This window comes from Eretmochelys imbricata, chromosome 4 (genome assembly GCF_965152235.1).
Source record: "Eretmochelys imbricata isolate rEreImb1 chromosome 4, rEreImb1.hap1, whole genome shotgun sequence".
Lineage (NCBI taxonomy): Eukaryota > Metazoa > Chordata > Testudines > Cheloniidae > Eretmochelys > Eretmochelys imbricata.
In genome coordinates, this window is record NC_135575.1 from 66,275,900 (window position 1) to 66,293,442 (window position 17,543).

At 42.4% G+C, this 17,543-nt stretch overlaps 2 protein-coding genes across 5 annotated transcripts in view; one reads left to right on the top strand and one right to left on the bottom strand.

Moving 5' to 3' along the window:
* Window positions 1-169: 169 nt before the first annotated feature.
* C4H4orf46 (chromosome 4 C4orf46 homolog) lies at window positions 170-3,531 on the bottom strand. The gene is made up of 2 exons (XM_077815420.1): window positions 3,198-3,531; window positions 170-2,589 (listed from the first exon to the last, which is right to left on the bottom strand). The coding sequence occupies exons 1-2, from the start codon at window positions 3,366-3,368 to the stop codon at window positions 2,434-2,436; spliced, it is 327 nt and encodes a 108-aa protein (XP_077671546.1). The 5' UTR covers window positions 3,369-3,531; the 3' UTR covers window positions 170-2,433.
* A 567-nt stretch (window positions 3,532-4,098) lies between these two features.
* ETFDH (electron transfer flavoprotein dehydrogenase) overlaps window positions 4,099-17,543 on the top strand; it is a 30,047-nt gene continuing 16,602 nt past the window's right edge. The window contains exons 1-5 of one of the 4 annotated variants that reach the window (XM_077815414.1): window positions 4,099-4,342; window positions 5,389-6,940; window positions 14,313-14,459; window positions 15,447-15,676; window positions 16,113-16,194. In XM_077815414.1, the coding sequence (XP_077671540.1) occupies window positions 15,455-15,676; window positions 16,113-16,194 (304 nt within the window). In that variant the 5' untranslated portion in view covers window positions 4,099-4,342; window positions 5,389-6,940; window positions 14,313-14,459; window positions 15,447-15,454. Of the gene's footprint in view, window positions 4,343-5,388; window positions 6,941-11,600; window positions 11,619-14,312; window positions 14,460-15,446; window positions 15,677-16,112; window positions 16,195-17,543 lie in introns of those variants that run through there. The other 3 variants (XM_077815415.1, XM_077815413.1, XM_077815416.1) reach the window with 3 other exon arrangements.

The following is a 17,543-nucleotide window of genomic DNA, read 5'->3' on the forward strand; positions in this document are numbered from 1 at the left end:
CAGTACATACATTTTTGAAGAGCCTTAGGAAGTAGTAGCCATAGGAAAAAAATATGTATGCGAATAAAATTCCACTATCAGTCCAATTTTTACTTTCATTTTGGGGCTGGGCAGATAAAGTCAAAAAGGTTAAAACTGTTACTTTGTACCTTTCTAAATTCTAAAATGTAATTCGTATGCAGTCTATTGTTAGATGACCAGATTGCTAAAAATATAAAAGTTAACTCTGAATGGCTATGCAACTTCCTAAACTTTAGTCAGTTGCAGTATTTTTCTGAAGAGTTACTCATAGGTCAGGCATGGGGCACTGGACACCAATTAAAATGATTCAGATTTATGAATACTTAAAAATGGTACAACGTTGAGCTAAGTTTTGGGGGATCCCAACTGAAGCAATCAGGCAGATTCTCCATATGTGTGTATCAGATTTTTTTTTTTTTTTTTAAAGACACTTTGATATTATGAAAGAAAGGGATACTGGATAAGGAAACTTTCAGTAACTGGCTTGTGGCCAGCTGAGTTCCCAAGATAACACAGCTGGAGGAAATGCTCTTCTGCATTTACACTTTGAAGTTTTTTTTAAAAAAGCAAAAAGATGTTTTTAATGTTTGCACTCAACTTCATAAAAGATACAAGAAGGAAAATATAGTGTGACTCACACTTTACTGTTTACAAAACTTTGAAATATGTTAGAATCAAATACAGAACAGATGAGTATCATGTTTCCGCTACTGTATATATTGATTTATTTGGAATAAAGATTTACCTGCTGATCAAACTGATTGTTTTCCCCTTGATGAAAATAGTAAACACACCATATTTCATTTTGTATCCTCACTTGATACTCTGGATAATGCAGAATGTCTGCAACATTAAACTCTCCTTTACTCCACTTTGAGAGCATCAAGTTGATTAGCTAAATAATCAAGGAACAGTAAGAGCACCTGTACTACTTACAGCCTTCTCTACACTTTGACAGATGGGAGGAAGGAAGAAAGAAGCTGCCATAATTAGCTGTTCAATATTTGTTCTAATGTCTTTTATTTTTTAGGTAAAAGAAATAAATAATTAGATTTTCTTGGGTGGGGGACGGGACACCAAGAAGTAGGGATCAATGACTACTCAGTCATGGCACAACACTACATTTTTCTATAGCTTCCCAACTCATTTCAGTGCTGATTTTTTCATATGTTTCTGGGTACAGTAGCTATGATCCAGATATTTACCACAAATTAGAAATCTTTTAGATAGTCGATCCTTGTTTACAATGGTATGCCAGATTATAGGGTTTGAATCAGAAACCTACTAGTTCGTTAAATGGGAGGAAATGCAGAACAAGTTCTGATACAGCATATTATTTCAAAGATTACAGAAAACGGAGAATTAGCACAGATACTACTGAAACTGAAATATATACTTCAAATAGCAACCCAACCTTTTAATACACAATACAGCTGAGTTTCTATCGGAAGAAAAATATGATCTAAGCATACAATAAGGCACTTTAGATATAGTTTAGTCACCAAAATACATAAAAATATCAGGTGTAGAAGGGTTTGCAGTGATCAAATAATCTGTAAAAATGCAACTATGGAGAAAAGTATTGAAAAACTGGCTAAGATGATTGTCAGTGTAGGGAGGGAGCTGGGCTACAGTCTTAAAAACGAGAGACCAAGTTCTAGACTCATTTATATCTATATTAATACCTGTTAAATGGCAGAATAAGAATGGAGTTTGTATAGGTATAAGTGAAGGCAGAAAGTTTCACACGTAGTCTCGTTTGATTAACAAGATTTTAAAGAGACTTATTTTGGAAATGACAAGCTTATATACATTCCTGAAGGCGATGGGGGTTAACAAAACTATAGCTGTCTGCAAGTGATTACACTTGGGGAATTCTTGATTTACAGAACCACGGTGGTCAATTAGAGAGGTATCAGATATCTCTCTATGTATGGTATCTGAATACAAGTGTAACATTACTCTAATGAAAATTTTATTTAGTACATTTCATATGTACTTGCTAATCAATAGAACTGCAAGGAAACCAACAATTTAAAAATCCAGACTTGGTCCCTCTTCCCAAGCCAAACTAAAACAGTCTATATGCTATTATCAACAGATTCTGAATGATGTTCATGCATGCACCAGTATCAACATTTTATCCACAGAAACAGCTTGTGCACAGAACAAAACATTTCCTTGAAGGGGGGCAGTTGATGAAAGCCCCCTTAAGATATTATAAAAAAAAAAAAGCACAAAAAAGTTGTTTAAGTCTTCATTTATACAGACATTCCTTAACCCAGTATGGCCGAGAGCCAAGTCCTGGCATTGCAAGATAAGGGTAACAAACTGGAAATGCTGTGGGATGATTCAGCTTCAGCTCATGCAGGTACCCTCTTGAGCTTTCCTCCTGTGTGTGTTTGCACAGAGTCAGTCACTGGGTTTCAGAGATTCATATCCTTCCTTCAGAAGATCCCGCCACGTTTTAAGGAATCGGGCATTTTCTGAACATTTGGTCGCGAGCTCCTCTACCTGGGCTGACACAGCAGATGTTGCCTCCAGGATCTTTGTTAGCGAGAATGCGGCCTGCAGCAAGAACATAAGAACCACCATGCTGGGTTAGACCAATGGTCCATCTAGCTCAGTGTCCTGTTTTCCAACCATGGCCAATGCCAGCTGCTTCAGAGGGAGTGAACAGAAACAGGCAACCACTGCGTGATCCATCCCATTGCCCGCTCCCGGCTTTGAGCAATCAGAGGCTAGGGACACTCCAAGCATAGAGTGGCATCCCAGACGATCTTAGCTACTTGTGGACCTGTCCTCCATGAAATTATCCAATTCTTTCTTGAACCCCATTATAGTTTTGGCACCAAACGCACACGGGGTGTCCAGAGATACCGGGAGGGGGGCGCAGCCATTCTGAGGTCTGCCTCACGTTCCTGGATGGCCAGGTCCCGGGCTGGTGGCTTCCCCGTGCTCTGACCAAGGCAGGGCGACAGACAGGTCTTGGATCAGTCCTCGTCTACACAGGTACGAGCAGAGGTCTGATTTCCCCCCTCCCCCCCGAACACTCACATTCCGGTTTAAAAGGGTTTAGCTCATGGGGCTGGGAAAGGGGTGACACTGGACCCGGGGCAGCGTGCCTGGCGCTGGGCACAGCGGGGCCGGCTCCGACCTGCGCGGCGGAGACTCACGTCATCGATCTGCATCTCCACCTCCTCCAGCAGCTCCCGCGGGTCACTGAGCTGCTCCAGCGGCCGCGCCCCGCTGCCGCCGCCGCTCCGGCTTCTCCTGGGCCCGGCGCCGGGGGAGACCCCGAGGGGCGCGACGGGGGAAACGGGCTGCGCCGGCCCCGCCTCAGCCATGCTCCCTGCCTCGGCTCCGAACGGCCGCAAAACGATCCCTCGCAATCAACCGGTTTTGCGGCGCGCGCGAAACTCACTCGCCCCGCCCCCTACCCGAGGGGCGGAGCAGGAGCCTTCGGCGACCCCGCCCCCCATAGTAGGGCCGGTGATCCGTGAGAGCGTATCCCCTCCCCCTCCGCATACACCACCCCAACTTCCGTTCTGCTGGCCGGGGCAGGGAGGGGCTCGGTAATGTGGTCCGCAACTATCCCCATATGCAGTGCAGCTCCACTTGAACTACTACTCCCAGCATGCAGCGCGGGACCTTCAAGAGAACACGGATCAGACCATTGATAGGCGCACTGCATGCTGGGAGGGATAGTTTTCTCCTGCCGCAATGCATGCCGGTATCAGGCGTCCTCCCCGGCTCCGGCCTGCATCCGCCAGGCCGTTAGCTATGGCGGCCATGGATGCCATTATACAGCCCCGCCTTCTCGCGTCCCGGGAGTTTTGTTTAATTATGGGACAATAAAGAAATTCCTTTTCTCCGGCCAAACTGGGCTAGCGCATGCGCCGTGCTGCACTCTTCCCTAGCGGGGAACATCGCCCTGCCTGTAGGGCAGGCCAGCGCATCTCCTTCCGCAGGGCATTCTGGGAGCTGTAGTAATCCCTCCTCCGTGGGGCGGGAACTCCGTCTCCCGGCAGGTAGCCGGGCGCGCAGGCGCAGTGGGACGGGGACGCGGTGGCGAGAGCTGCGGGTGTGCGCTGTGTGGGGTGAATGCCATTGGCCGGGGCTGTGCGTGGGCTCGCGGCGGCAGGCTGACCCGGAGCTCCAGAGCCCGGGCGCTCGGGGAAGGCAGAGCGGGGACCCCCGGGCGCTTTGGGGGGCGGGTTGTGCGTAGCGGGCAGCGGCAGCGTTCGCCCCCTGTTCCCGTCCCCGGGGGGCGCCCAGGCAGGCACCATGCCGCTGCCGCTCTGCACGCTCTCCAGCCAAGGTAACGTGGGGCGTCGCTCGTGGGCACCTTGCTGGTCCGCGGGGCTAGTGGGCTGCAGGCTGACTCTCGGGTGGTGCCTGAAAATCACCCGCTCCCCAAGCAGTTTCCTCTTCTGCCCTGTTAACGTGCTACCACGATTCCTTGCTCGTGGGAAGGGGGGCTGTGCGCCCCCCCCCCATGTGTGCGGGAATGGCAATGGGGGTAAGACAGGGGAGTGAAAGTGGCGAGGATAGCTCAGTGGTTTGAGCATTGGCCTGCTAAACCCAGGGTTGTGAGTTCAATCCTTGAGGGGGCCATTTAGGGAACTGGGGCAAAAATTGGGGATTGGCCCTGCTTTGAGAAGGGGGTTGGACTAGATGACCTTCTGAGGTCCCTTCCAACCCTGATATTCTATGAAATTAAAGCTAGGGGGCCTGTCCAGTAGCAAGTATGATTGTGGGCCGTGCCCATCACACACGGCTGCCCCTCCCCTTGTCTTTACAGCGAGACACAAAACTGGACCAAAGGTCATTGCCTTGTGACTCTTACAAAACAGATATATTTGAACACGAATCAGCAGTGTTGTGATGCCCCTTGCTTGTGCTTGATGTGCGAGGTAGTGATTTAACGTGGTTAGAACGGAAAGGACACTGACCCCAGAGTACTGGCCAGAATAACCATTGTTGTTAGTTCATTTACCTCATTTGACTGTGTATTCAGTTCACAATTTCTCCCTGTGGAAGTCATTGCAGTGCTGTACGTGTCCACCCATGTGGAACTCTTGCAGGATCAGGGTCTTGCAAAGTCAGATCTTAATTTTGTAGAGTTTGATCCTACAGCCACATACACATGTGAGCACTATACATCAGATAAAACACACTAGTAACTGTTTGTATATGAGAGTCCAATCTGGGGAACATTAATTCATATAACTTTCCTCACATGAATAAAATTGCATGCATAATTGTGTGCAGGACTTGACCCATATATGTATCTGTTTGATTGGTGTGTTATCTGCTGTAAAGTACCATGTATAGTGTATACATTTTTTTTTTTTCTTTTTTTAGGTGGTGATTTCCCAGTGTTGTAATGCATGGATAATAGGAGAAAATAACAGTTACTTTTCCATCTTTGTTCCATCATTTAAATAATGAACATGAAAATAATCCCCTTGTTAGCAGTTAGCAAAGAGTTTCATATGGATACAAGTTCCTTCCCTTTTAAAAAAATGTTTGCAAATGGGTGTTATGAGTGAAGTACCAAGTCACTGAGGCCCCAATCCTGCAGTGACTTCTATACAGGAAGGTCAGATGAGTCTGCCTGCTCATTTGCCAGTGCAGGATTGGGACCTAAAAGATCATTAACAAATGCATATCTTAGTTTCATATAACTTTAGTCAAGAAGGAATCTTATCATAGCGCTCTCAAATGGTAAATGAAGGTTGCATGTTTTAAGGAATGTACCTGCAGTTGTTTCTGTGGTTATGAAATATGTTCTATTCTGCAATACATTACTAACTGTAAGGTTCTCTGTTTTAAAGTAAATACTGCTTGAGACTCTCACTCCTAAATCTATTGCAGTTAAGTGTGACATCTGGATTGTCTATTTAAGTTAGTATGACTTAAGCTACATAAATAATACTTGTAGTCCATGTGCATTACACTGTTCCAAGAGATTACACCCTGTGGTGATATAAAGGTTATATTGGTTTGCCTTTTGGTTGGGTGTATTATTCACAAGTGCCAATACAAAAATTGTTCCTCTCTATCTTGGATATCGTGCTCCTGCTACTTTGAAGAAATATTTGATAAGTGTTCAAAGCATTTTAGGAAACAAGTGATACTTATTTAAGGTCTCTCTTCACTTGTAAAGTCAGGCTGAGGGATTGGGAGGTGGAGGGAGGGAGAGAGGATTCTTAGTTTATGGTGGTATGACACAGGTATTTCTAGTTCAGATGGCTTATGAGCTGTGACACTTTAAAAATTAATATATATTTGTGATGTTTCACTCAAAATGATTTTATGAAAATATGCTAATGACTGAATATAATGTAACTGGAATTTGCTTCATGCAAAAGGTCTCTTGTAAGGTATCATTACAAAACTTATAATTTACTGAGCGTGGTCATCCTATTTGTATAAATGTATCACTCTTGTATCTGAAACTAGAAATGTGAAATATAACTCTGAGGTTCTATTGTAGTTATGCAAAGTGTGGGCCATTATTGGTGGTTTGGAATCTTGATGGCTCCCATCAACCAGGACAATTGACTGTGGGTGGCTCTGTTTGCTTGCAGGCCTTCCTGTGAGTCAGGCTGGGAGGAATGAGGGCTTGAAGTCTTACAGTGACATGTGATTATGTCACCTGAACTGGAATCCATCTTTAACCTGGTGCTTTTCCGTTGAGAAGGAGGGGTAGGAACCCAGAGAAGGACAAAGGATTCCTGCCTTATGCAAAAGATATATAAGTGGGTGGAACAGAACAAAAGAGGGCTGCAATCATGAGAAATCCCCTAGCTACCACCTGAGCTGGAACAAGGGCTGTACCAGGGGAAAGAATTGTGCCCAGACTAAGAAGGCGGCCAGTCTGTGATAGAAACTTATTGAAACATCTCTGAGGGTGAGATTTTGTCTGTATTCAGTTTTCTTACTGTTAAACTTAGACTTGCATGTTTTATTTTATTTTGCTTGGTAATTCACTTTGTTCTGTCTGTTATTATTTGGAACTACTTAAATCCTACTTTTTGTACTTAATAAAATCACTTTTTACTTATTAATTAACCCAGAGTATGCATTAATACCTGGGGAGGGGGACAAACAGCTGTGCATATCTCTCTATCAGTGTTATAGAGGACGAACAATTTATGAGTTTTCCCTGTGTAAGCTTTATACAGGGTAAAATGGATTTATTTGGGGTTTTGGACCCCATTGGGAGTTGGGCATCTGAGTGTTGGAGACAGGAACGCTTCTTAAGCTGTTTTCAGTTAAGCCTGCAGCTGTTGGGGGACATGGTTCAGACCATCAGACAAGCGTGTCTGGCTCAAACCAGGCAGGGCACTGAAGTCCTAAGCTGGTAGGGAAAACAGACTGAGAGGTAGTCAAAGCACATTAGTTGGCAGTCCCAAGGGGGTTTCTGTGATCCAACCCGTCACAATATTTATATGAAGATATGGGACCATAAGATAGGGTCTGAAATTCTAGGGCATTTATAGATGTAAAAATCTAATCCAAGTTCAGCCTGATTTAAACTATTAAGATAGCAGTTTTTCATGGTGTAACAGGCAAATCTTCTTCCTTTCTCCATCCCCTCCAATCTCCAACTCCTTTCTTCCTCATATCCCCCTCCAGCTCCCAAGATGTTGAATGGTTACATGAATCTGGGTAGTTAAACTAGTACACTTTGAGTATTTCAAGTCCCCTCTTATGCATTTAGCCTGAAAGGAACTAACTTGACCTGATCCTGGAGTCCTCACAGGCATTGGCCTGTTATGTGCCATTGGCTTCATGACACATAACAAGATTGGGTCCAGAATTCCTTTTATTTCCATTATATTCAAAATGACCCAATGCTTGATTTATTTATTTATTTCATTTAGAATAATACCAGGTAAATCAACTTTTAATATTCTGAATCTTTTGAACCAGGACAAGGTACTATTCTTTCACTTTTGCACTCTCCTATATTTATTCATTCATGTTACATTTACCAATTCCTCTGCATAGTGATGTAGGGAAAATAGTCCTCAGGCTATACTCCACGTTATTACTTGTGAAAAGGGGATATTATCTTTATAATAAGTATGTGATATAATAGTCTCTCTGAATAAGGTCTTTTTTTTAAGTATTGAAAACTTATACTGGGGGCATTTGCTTCTGACCACCATCAGGATTTTGTTGTGCTTGCAGTAATGTTTAGAAAGCACAGTTGAGGGTTTACTGTATGTGTAAACCTTACCTTTGAAACAAAGAATAGTTTATCCCAGTGTTTCCCAAACTTGGGATGCCACTTGTTCAGGGAAAGCCCCTTGCAGGCCCGGCTGGTTTGTTTACCTGTCAGGCCAGAGCTGCGATTGGCCAAACCTGCGGACGCAGCAGGTAAACAAACTGGCCCGGCCTGCCACAGGCTTTCCCTGAACAAGCGGCATCCCAAGTTTGGGAAACACTGCTTTAACCAATCTAAATTTTTACTGTTGATCATGAAGTTTTGTTGAGGCCTACAGCCAAGGACTAACTGCCCATCTAGCGTTCACTAATGTATGTTCAGGTACAGTATGAAACAAACTTAAATACAGATTGAAGGTATTTTAAATTTTTGTAACCCTTTTTTGTTTGTATGTTGATGTTTACTGTAAGTCTTTGGAACTTTGAAATTGAAATGTTTCCTTACAATATGTTTTTCTTTTGTATGTGCATACTATTGTTAGCTCTAGGACTTTTTGATTGTGGGGTCTGTGAGGACTGTTTTAATCACAGAGATGAAGATCACCAAAGCATTTGTTTGGACTAAAAAGAACACAAAAGGAATTCTGTGCATTTTGAAAACTGATAAAAGGTTATATTTTAGGCTTCTTCACTTTGACATGGTTTGTGTCACCATCTGTATACATGATCATGCTTTCAGTGCTATTCATAACTCTGGAAAATGGAAAACTTCGGAAAAAGTTCTGCTGCTCTGGGTTGGTGGCTTTATTACAAGGGATATTGGCATGAAAATAGTATGTGATTACTTAGGAGTTCATGTAGTCTGACTGCCTATTGCTCATTTGAAGTCATAATTTTGTTTTTATGATTGAACAGCTGCCTGTTAAGTACAGATCACAACTTCAAGTAAAGAATAAACAGACTAGATAACTTCCTAATGAATAAAGACCTGGTTTCAAAGATTGGTGGTTATACCAATCTCTCTATTAGTAGTAGTAAACTAAAAACTGCCTTTTTAAAAATAGAAACAATCAATCCTAGCCTTTTCTGAGCGACTCAGGTTCTCTGGTCTCACAAAACTGCACAAAGATGGTTGAAAGTTCTGGTGAAGAAAGGCCTAGGAGAAGACTAGCCAGAATGTTCGATTAGTTATACTTTGAGTTTATGGAGCAATGTGGGGAAAGTTGCCTAGCCCATCCCTCTACTTTGACTAGTTTTTCAGAGTTAAGACTTTCTTGAGTTCTAACTTAGCTCAACTTTCTTTTTCCTTTTAAGGATTAAGCAACTAATATTGTTTGTCCTTACACAATAGGCTAGTTGACATTGAAATGTTATGGTTATTTTTCTATTATTTGAACTTATATTTCTTTATTATTCTACTGGGTTATGTTTTAGTGTCTGAGCTACAGCAAAACTGGTCACATCTGTATACTGTACGTTTTTAAAAATCCAACTTTAGTGACCAAAATTGGGGATGGCAGAAGCAGGGTCCATTATGGATATGCAAGAATAAATCCTGATTTTGATGCTCATATATTATGATGGTCATCATAATCATCATGTTCCTATTACGCCTCTGGCGTTTCCTCCACTCCTGTCTGTTTCTGGCAAGTCTTTCAGTGGTTCCCTAGCCGTGCCACAGGTTTTTCAGCTCAGCTTCCACAGCTCTTCGCCATGTTGTTTTCAGGCAGCCTCATTTTCTCTTGCCTTTAGGTGTCCATCTGATTGCTACTCTGGTGATATCAGTTTCCATCCGAAGCACATGACCAATCTATCTCCAGCGTCTCCTGGCAATGATGGTGCTCCGATCCTCTTGGCTGCACTGTGCCAATAGATCTTGGTTTGAGATTTGTTCTAGGCCAAAAGATACGGAGGATTTTTCTGAGGCAGGTTGTATGAAATGAAGAGAGTTTGGACATGTCATACTTTCTCATTCCCCAGCATTCTGCACTATAAAGTAGTGTTGAAAGTACACAGCTCTGATAAATCTTGAGTTTGGTTTTGGTTTTGTATTTTGATGATTTCCAGACTGTATTTACAAAAAGAAAAGGAGGACTTGTGGCACCTTAGAGACTAACAAATTTATTTGAGCATAAGCTTTTGTGAGCTACAGCTCACTTCATCGGATGCGTTCAGTGGAAAATACAATGGGGAGATTTATGTACACAGAGAACATGAAACAATGGGTGTTACCATACACACTGTAATGAAAGTGATCACTTAAGGTGAGCTATTGCCAGCTGGAGAGGGGGGGTGGAGAGAGGAACCTTTTGTAGTGATAATCAAGGTGGGCCATTTCCAGCAGTTGACAGGAACAGCGGGGGGAGGAGGGGGAATAAACATGGGGAAATAGTTTTACTTTGTGTAATAACCCATCCACTCCCAGTCTTTATTCAAGCCTAAGTTAATTGTATCCAGTTTGCAAATTAATTCCAATTCAGCAGTCTCTCGTTGGAGTCTGTTTCTGAAGGTTTTTTGTTGAAGAATTGCAACTTTTAGGTCTGTAATCGAGTGACCAAAGAGATTGAAGTGTTCTCCAACTGGTTTCTGAATGTTATAATTCTTGATGTCTGACTTGTTTCCCATTTATTCTTTTACGTAGAGACTGTCCAGTTTGGCCAATGAACATGGCAGAGGGGCATTGCTGTCACATGATGGCATATATCACATTGGTAGATGTGCGGGTGAACGAGCCTCTGATAGTGTGGCTGATGTGATTAGGCCCTATGATGGTGTCCCCTGAATAGCTATGTGGACACAGTTGGCAATGGGCTTTGTTGTAAGGATAGGTTCCTGGGTTAGTGTTTTTGTTGAGTGGTGTGTGGTTGCTGATGAGTATTTGCTTCAGGTTGGGGGGCTGTCTGTAATCAAGGACTGGCCTGTCTCCCAAGATCTGTGAGAGTGATGGGTTGTCCTTCAGGATAGGTTGTAGATCCTTGATGATGCATTGGAGAGGTTTTAGTTGGGGGTTGAAGGTGATGGCGAGTGGCGTTCTGTTCTTTTCTTTGTTGGGCCTGTCCTGTAGTAGGTGACTTCTGGGCACTCTTCTGGCTCTGTCAATCTGTTTCGTCACTTCAGCAGGTGGGTACTGTAGTTGTAAGAATGCTTGATAGAGATCTTGTAGGTATTTGTCTCTGTCTGAGGGGTTGGAGCAAATGCGGTTGTATCGTAGACAATGGATCGTGTGGTGTGGTCTCTAAGGTGCCACGAGTCCTCCTTTTCTTTTTGCGGATACAGACTAACACGGCTGCTACTCTGAGACTGTATTTAAGCTCCTGAAGGTGTTCCTGGCTTTATTAATTTTGTTCCAGATATCCTGGCTTGTTCCACTGTCCTGGCTGATGGTGCTGCCCGAGTATGTGAATGTTTCTACATTGGTGAGAACATGATCCTCTATCCATACTGGTGATGATGAGGCAGTATTAAAGGTCATGATTTCTGTCTTATTGCGATTGATTGTCAGTTCAATTTGTTGGCTGAATGCGTTGAGTCAAATTGTTTTTTCTTGTATATTGTGTTGGGTATGTGATAGGACAGTGACCTCATCTGTGAAGTCCAGTTCTTCAAGGGATGATGTGTCCATTTAATGCCTCTTGGCATGTCTTCTGTTGTTCCCCACATTACCCAGTGGATGGCAGTGTTGAAGAGGATTGCAGACATGACACACCCCTGACATCCTCCTGTTTTGATTTCAAAACTGAGCTCACTGTGATCAACACTGCATGTAAAGTTGAAACAGAAGCTTTTGATGACAATTATACGGAAAGGAATTCCATATGCCCGCAGAATGCATCATAGGCTGGTCCTGTGAATGCTATCAAAAGCCTTCTCAAAGTCTATGAAATTTATGTAGAGTTGCCGTTGCCATTCTAAGCACTGTTCGATTATGTTTCGTAGAGTGAAGATCGGTCTATGCATCCATGCCCTTTCCGAAAACCAGCTTGCTCTTTTCTGAGAACACTATCAACTGCCTCTGATATACGCTGGACTATGATCTTACACAATACTTTGTTTGGCACAGATACAAGTGTTATACCACGCCAGTTATTACAATCACTGAGAGTTCCTTTCTTTTGTATCTTCACTATAAGCCCATTGGTCCACTCATCTGGCACTGTTTCGCTCTTCCAGATTGATGTAAACAGAGGGGTCAGGATTGATACTGCTAATTTAGGATTTACCTTGAACAATTCTGCATTCAGGTTATCCTTGCCAGGAGCTTTCTCATTTTTTTTAAAGATTTGATGGCTTGAATGATCTCTTCCTTAGTTGGGCTGTCTGTGTTGATATCAAGATCTTCTTCTGCCTCCTGGATGTTTGCTTCCTCTTTAGGTGGCTCCCTGTTCAGCAATTCTTTGAAATGCTCTGTCCAGCACATTTCTTGTTCTTTTTCGGTTGTTAGTAGGTGTCCTTGTTTGTTCTTGATGAGTGCTTGTTTGTGTCTGCCATTTACCACAGATAAGCTGTGTCATTTTGTAGACGGTTCCTGGTTCATCACAAGCAGCTGCATCCTCTGCTTGTGTTGCCAGATTATCAATGCCATTTGTCTGCTCTCACAAAGCGTTTGACCCTTGCTATACTGCTCGTGGTATTTGTCCGTTAGCTTCTGGGATTTTGTGTCTAAAACTTTTTTCTTCAGGACTCGTCTGGTTTCTGTGGCATTCCATGTGCTGGGTATAATCCAATCCTTCCTTCTCTTCTTCCTGTAGCCTAGACAGGCTTCACTGTTCTGTTTATAAATTGCTGTTACTTTGTCCCACTTCTTGTTGATCTCCTCATCTGCATTCCCCCCCTCTTCATCAAGGTCTGCAAGTGCTTGAAACCTGTTCTTTCACTGCAGAGCGAAGGCTTTCTGTATTGCAAGGGACTTTAGCTTGTCAATATCATAACGTCTATGTCCCTTGTTTGGTGGACCCACACTTCTCAGTTTTAGCTTGATGGAGGCTGTCACAAGGTGGTGGTCGCTGCTAACATCTGCACCCCTTCTGACTTTCACATCTATCAGTGAGCGTCACCATTTGCCACTGATCATGATATGGTCAATCTGGTTCTTATCTCTGCCATTTGGAGAACACCATGTCAGCTTGTGAATTTTACGATGTTCAAATAGGGTTCCGCTGACGGCGAGGTCATTCATATTACAGAATGAATATATTATGACGGTGGATGCTCTAAAATATGAACAAAGACTCTGTTAATATGAAATTCATCTTTCTGATCCCTCAAGCCTGCCATATATGGCAGCCATAGAAGTTTCTTCCCTCTCTACTTAATTACTTTTCTCTAAAATTACTAACCGTAGAAACAAGTAGAGGAAATTAAGCCTGTTATAAAACTACAGGCGAACTCTGCAAGGAACACAGGAACGAGAAAATAGGAGAAAACCCTAGCAAAACAGGAAATAAATACTTGAGGTGCTAGAAGGGTATATATCCCAAATTTAACAGCTGAAATTAAGGTTACGTCTACACTGTGTACCTTACAGCATCACACCTGTGAGGCTGTAAGATCTGTCGTGTAGCCGCTCATCGCTGGCAGGAGAGCACTTTCCTGCTGGCCAAATAAAACCACCACTAAGGAGCGGTGGTAGCTTTGTCAGCAGGAGAGCATCTCCCACTGACAAAGCGCTGTCCACATTGGCTCTTTTTGTTGGTAAAACTTTTGTTGGTTGGGGGTATGTTTTTTTTTTCACACCCCTGACCAACAAAAGTTTTACCGACAAAAGTGCAATGTAGATATAGCCTTAAAAAGTAATGTTAAGAACTCTTTTTTCCATGTTGTGGGCACTGTTTTCCTATTACTATTTCCTGATAATGGGAGTATGATGGTGCAAAATGTATCATGAACTATCAGGTGGAATGATACCTACTGCAGTCAACTTCCTATCTTTAATCCTGAAACATAGAGTAGGGTCATGATTTATTAATTTGTTTAGGATTTTTCTGTACTGAGTAGCCTCAAGATTTAAAAAAAACAAACAAACAAACAAACATGGGTTCAAGCCTTTGTTAACTATTATCTATGTCAACAGTTACATGATTCAGCAAATCTAGTTGTCCTTTTTTTTACAGCACATCATTGTTTGCGTGCTTTAAAGTCAGTAAAGAAAGACATTCTACCGCCTTTGTGTATTGCAAGATGGGCTTCTACTTCCTCTGTGCCTCGAATCACTACACACTATACTATTCATTCTCGGAACAAAGACAAACGATGGGAAGGTAAATGAAAAATTGCATGTTAAGAAAACGATTTGTCTATATTAATTGCAGGCATTTTTAAACGTTAACAGCATAGTTATTTTACAGAGATGCTGTTAAGTGCAATACTAAAGATTCAGATAACATTTTATGGTTGCTTGCTTACAATGGTCAGCTTTAGTGCAGCAGAACTGATCATATTTAGTTTGCTCCTAATTAAACTAAGAAAGTATGAGACTTCAGGATGCAAATGTGTAAATCGATCTTGTAGCTATAGACATACAAACCAAAAAGTTAATATCTGTCTTATTTATCTTATGACCTTATTGCAGTCAGGCTATGTATTTTTCTACTTTTGTAATGTGGTCTTATGAGTTGATCATGATGAAATAGGGCAAATAAGATATTTATTTATACTATCTTAATCTATAAATTCACTAACCTTAGCAGCTCCTTGGAGAAAGTGGGTGTGACTGGGTCCTCTTTATGTCACAACAATCCCTGTTGCCAGAACAGCTCATGGGGACCCCTGACTGTTAGAGCAAAGCAGCAGATACCTGGGACTGGACCAGCATTCCCAGCATCAGGGGGAAGAAGGAGGACTGTTAAAGGTTGCTTAATGGCACTTCTCCCCCCTCTTTTCTCCTGAGCTGTACCAAGCACACCTAAGAAGTGAGCGTAGATCTGGGCCCTTATTTTAAGCATTCTAGGATGGCACGAGCACTGGAGATTAGAATCTAAAGTTCTTTCTGTGTCCCTCTTTATTAGCAAAAGCTTAGTTTTATATTCCAAACGTTAGGCAAAAGCACAATTAAAATGCTGCTCATGTACATTATGTTCACACCTGTTGAATATTAGCCCCACCTTAGTTCAAGGTGACAGTATTTTGATACTTGGTGGCTGATATGACAAAGCAAAACAATAAACTTTAGAGAGAGACGGGAAGAGAATGGCGAGAGAGCTGTATTATTGGACAAAATTGCTATATCATACTTTGCTCTATTAAAGGGGTGAACATGGAAAGATTTGCAGAAGAAGCTGATGTTGTTATAGTTGGAGCAGGCCCTGCGGGTCTTTCTGCAGCTATTCGACTTAAACAGTTAGCCAATGAGTATGGCAAAGAAGTTCGTGTTTGCTTGGTGGAGAAGGCTGCTCAGATCGGTGCACATACACTTTCTGGTGCTTGTCTTGAGCCACGAGCTTTGGAAGAACTCTTACCGGACTGGAAGGAGCGAGGGGTATGAATGCTTAATCATGATTCATCTCTAACTTGAAACAAACTTTGTATCAAGCTCCATGCTGCACCTCTGTATATTATTTCTAAATAAGATGATTTATAAATATCATCTTTCATTGCACAGTTTCTTCCTTTGTTTGTTGTGTAAAAAATTATTGGATAAGAAAGGAACTGTTTGTTTGCGGGGAGAGAAGCCCAATGCCAAAAGCGAATTCCAATAGTTGAGGAGTATTAACTTTGTTGACTTTTTACCTGAATATTATTCTGCCTGAGACTCTGGGCTTTACCTCTCTGTCATGAAATTTTCTCACAAGACCATTATGTCTTTGCGTCATACTACACTAGTTCTTTAATTAGCTCCTTGGGAGGGAGAGAAAATGTCTGCTTCTTGACAAGTAGCAAAAATAGTGTTCAGTGATGACTTTTCTTATTTTTAGGCTCCACTTCAGACTCCAGTAACTGAAGACAAATTTGGGATTTTAACAAAGAATTCCAGAATTCCAGTGCCAATTCTTCCAGGTACAGCTTGTTGAAAAGCTAGAACACTTACTGAAAAAACAGGCCTAAGGTTTAATATAGTTATAAAAAGCTCATCGGGGCTATGTTATATTTTCAAGAAGAAACTATGGTATATGTTGCGAGGCAAGCAATACTGCATCAGCTGCTTTTTAGCAACTTTGTACACAAACTATAATGATGGGAATATAAGTACTGTACATACTCATTCATAAGCCAAATATTTTTGGTAAAAAGGTGACGCATCAAAGAGCGGGGGTCGGCTTATGTCATAAATATAAAGGGAAGGGTAAACCCCTTTAAAATCCCTCCTGGCCAGAGGAAAAATCCTTTCACCTGTAAAGGGTTAAGAAGCTAAAGGTAACCTCGCTGGCACCTGACCAAAATGACCAATGAGGAGACAAGATACTTTCAAAAGCTGGGAGGAGGGAGAGAAACAAAGGGTCTGTGTCTGTTGGTATGCTGCTTTGCTGGGGATAGAACAGGAATGGAGTCTTAGAACTTTTAGTAAGTAATCTAGCTAGGTATGTGTTAGATTATGATTTCTTTAAATGGCTGAGAAAAGAATTGTGCTGAATAGAATGACTATTTCTGTCTGTGTGTCTTTTTTGTAACTTAAGGTTTTGCCTAGAGGGATTCTCTATGTTTTGAATCTAATTACCCTGTAAGGTACCTACCATCCTGATTTTACAGGGGTGATTCCTTTACTCCTGTTTACTTCTATTTCTATTAAAAGTCTTCTTGTAAGAAAACTGAATGCTTTTTCATTGTTCTCAGATCCAAGGGTTTAGGTCTGTGGTCACCTATGCAAATTGGTGAGGATTTTTACCAAACCTTTCCCAGGAAGTGGGGTGCAAGGGTTGGGAGGATTTTGGGGGGGGAAGACGTGTCCAAACTACATTTCCCAGTAAACCCAGTTAGAGTTTGGTGGTGGCAGTGGTTATTCCAAGGATAAAGGATAAAATTAATTTGTACCTTGGGGAAGTTGTAACCTAAGCTGGTAAAAGTAAGCTTAGGAGGTTTTCATGCAGGTCCCCACATCTGTACCCTAGAGTTCAGAGTGGGGGGAGGAAGCTTGACAGCTTATAAATGGGTCTACACCAAAATTTGATGATTTAAAACTCTATGAAATCATTTAATTGAATATCTAATCCATTGTCGTTTTGTTTACCTGGAGCATCTGCAGGCATGGAGCCCCGCAGTTCCCTGCGGCTGCGGTTTGCCGTTCCCAGCCAATGGGAGCTGCAGAAAGTGGCGCCACTTCCCTCAGCTCCCATTGGCTGGGAATGGCAAACCGCAGCCACTGGGGGCTGAGGGGCTCCGTGCCTGCGAACGCTCCAGATAAACAGAAC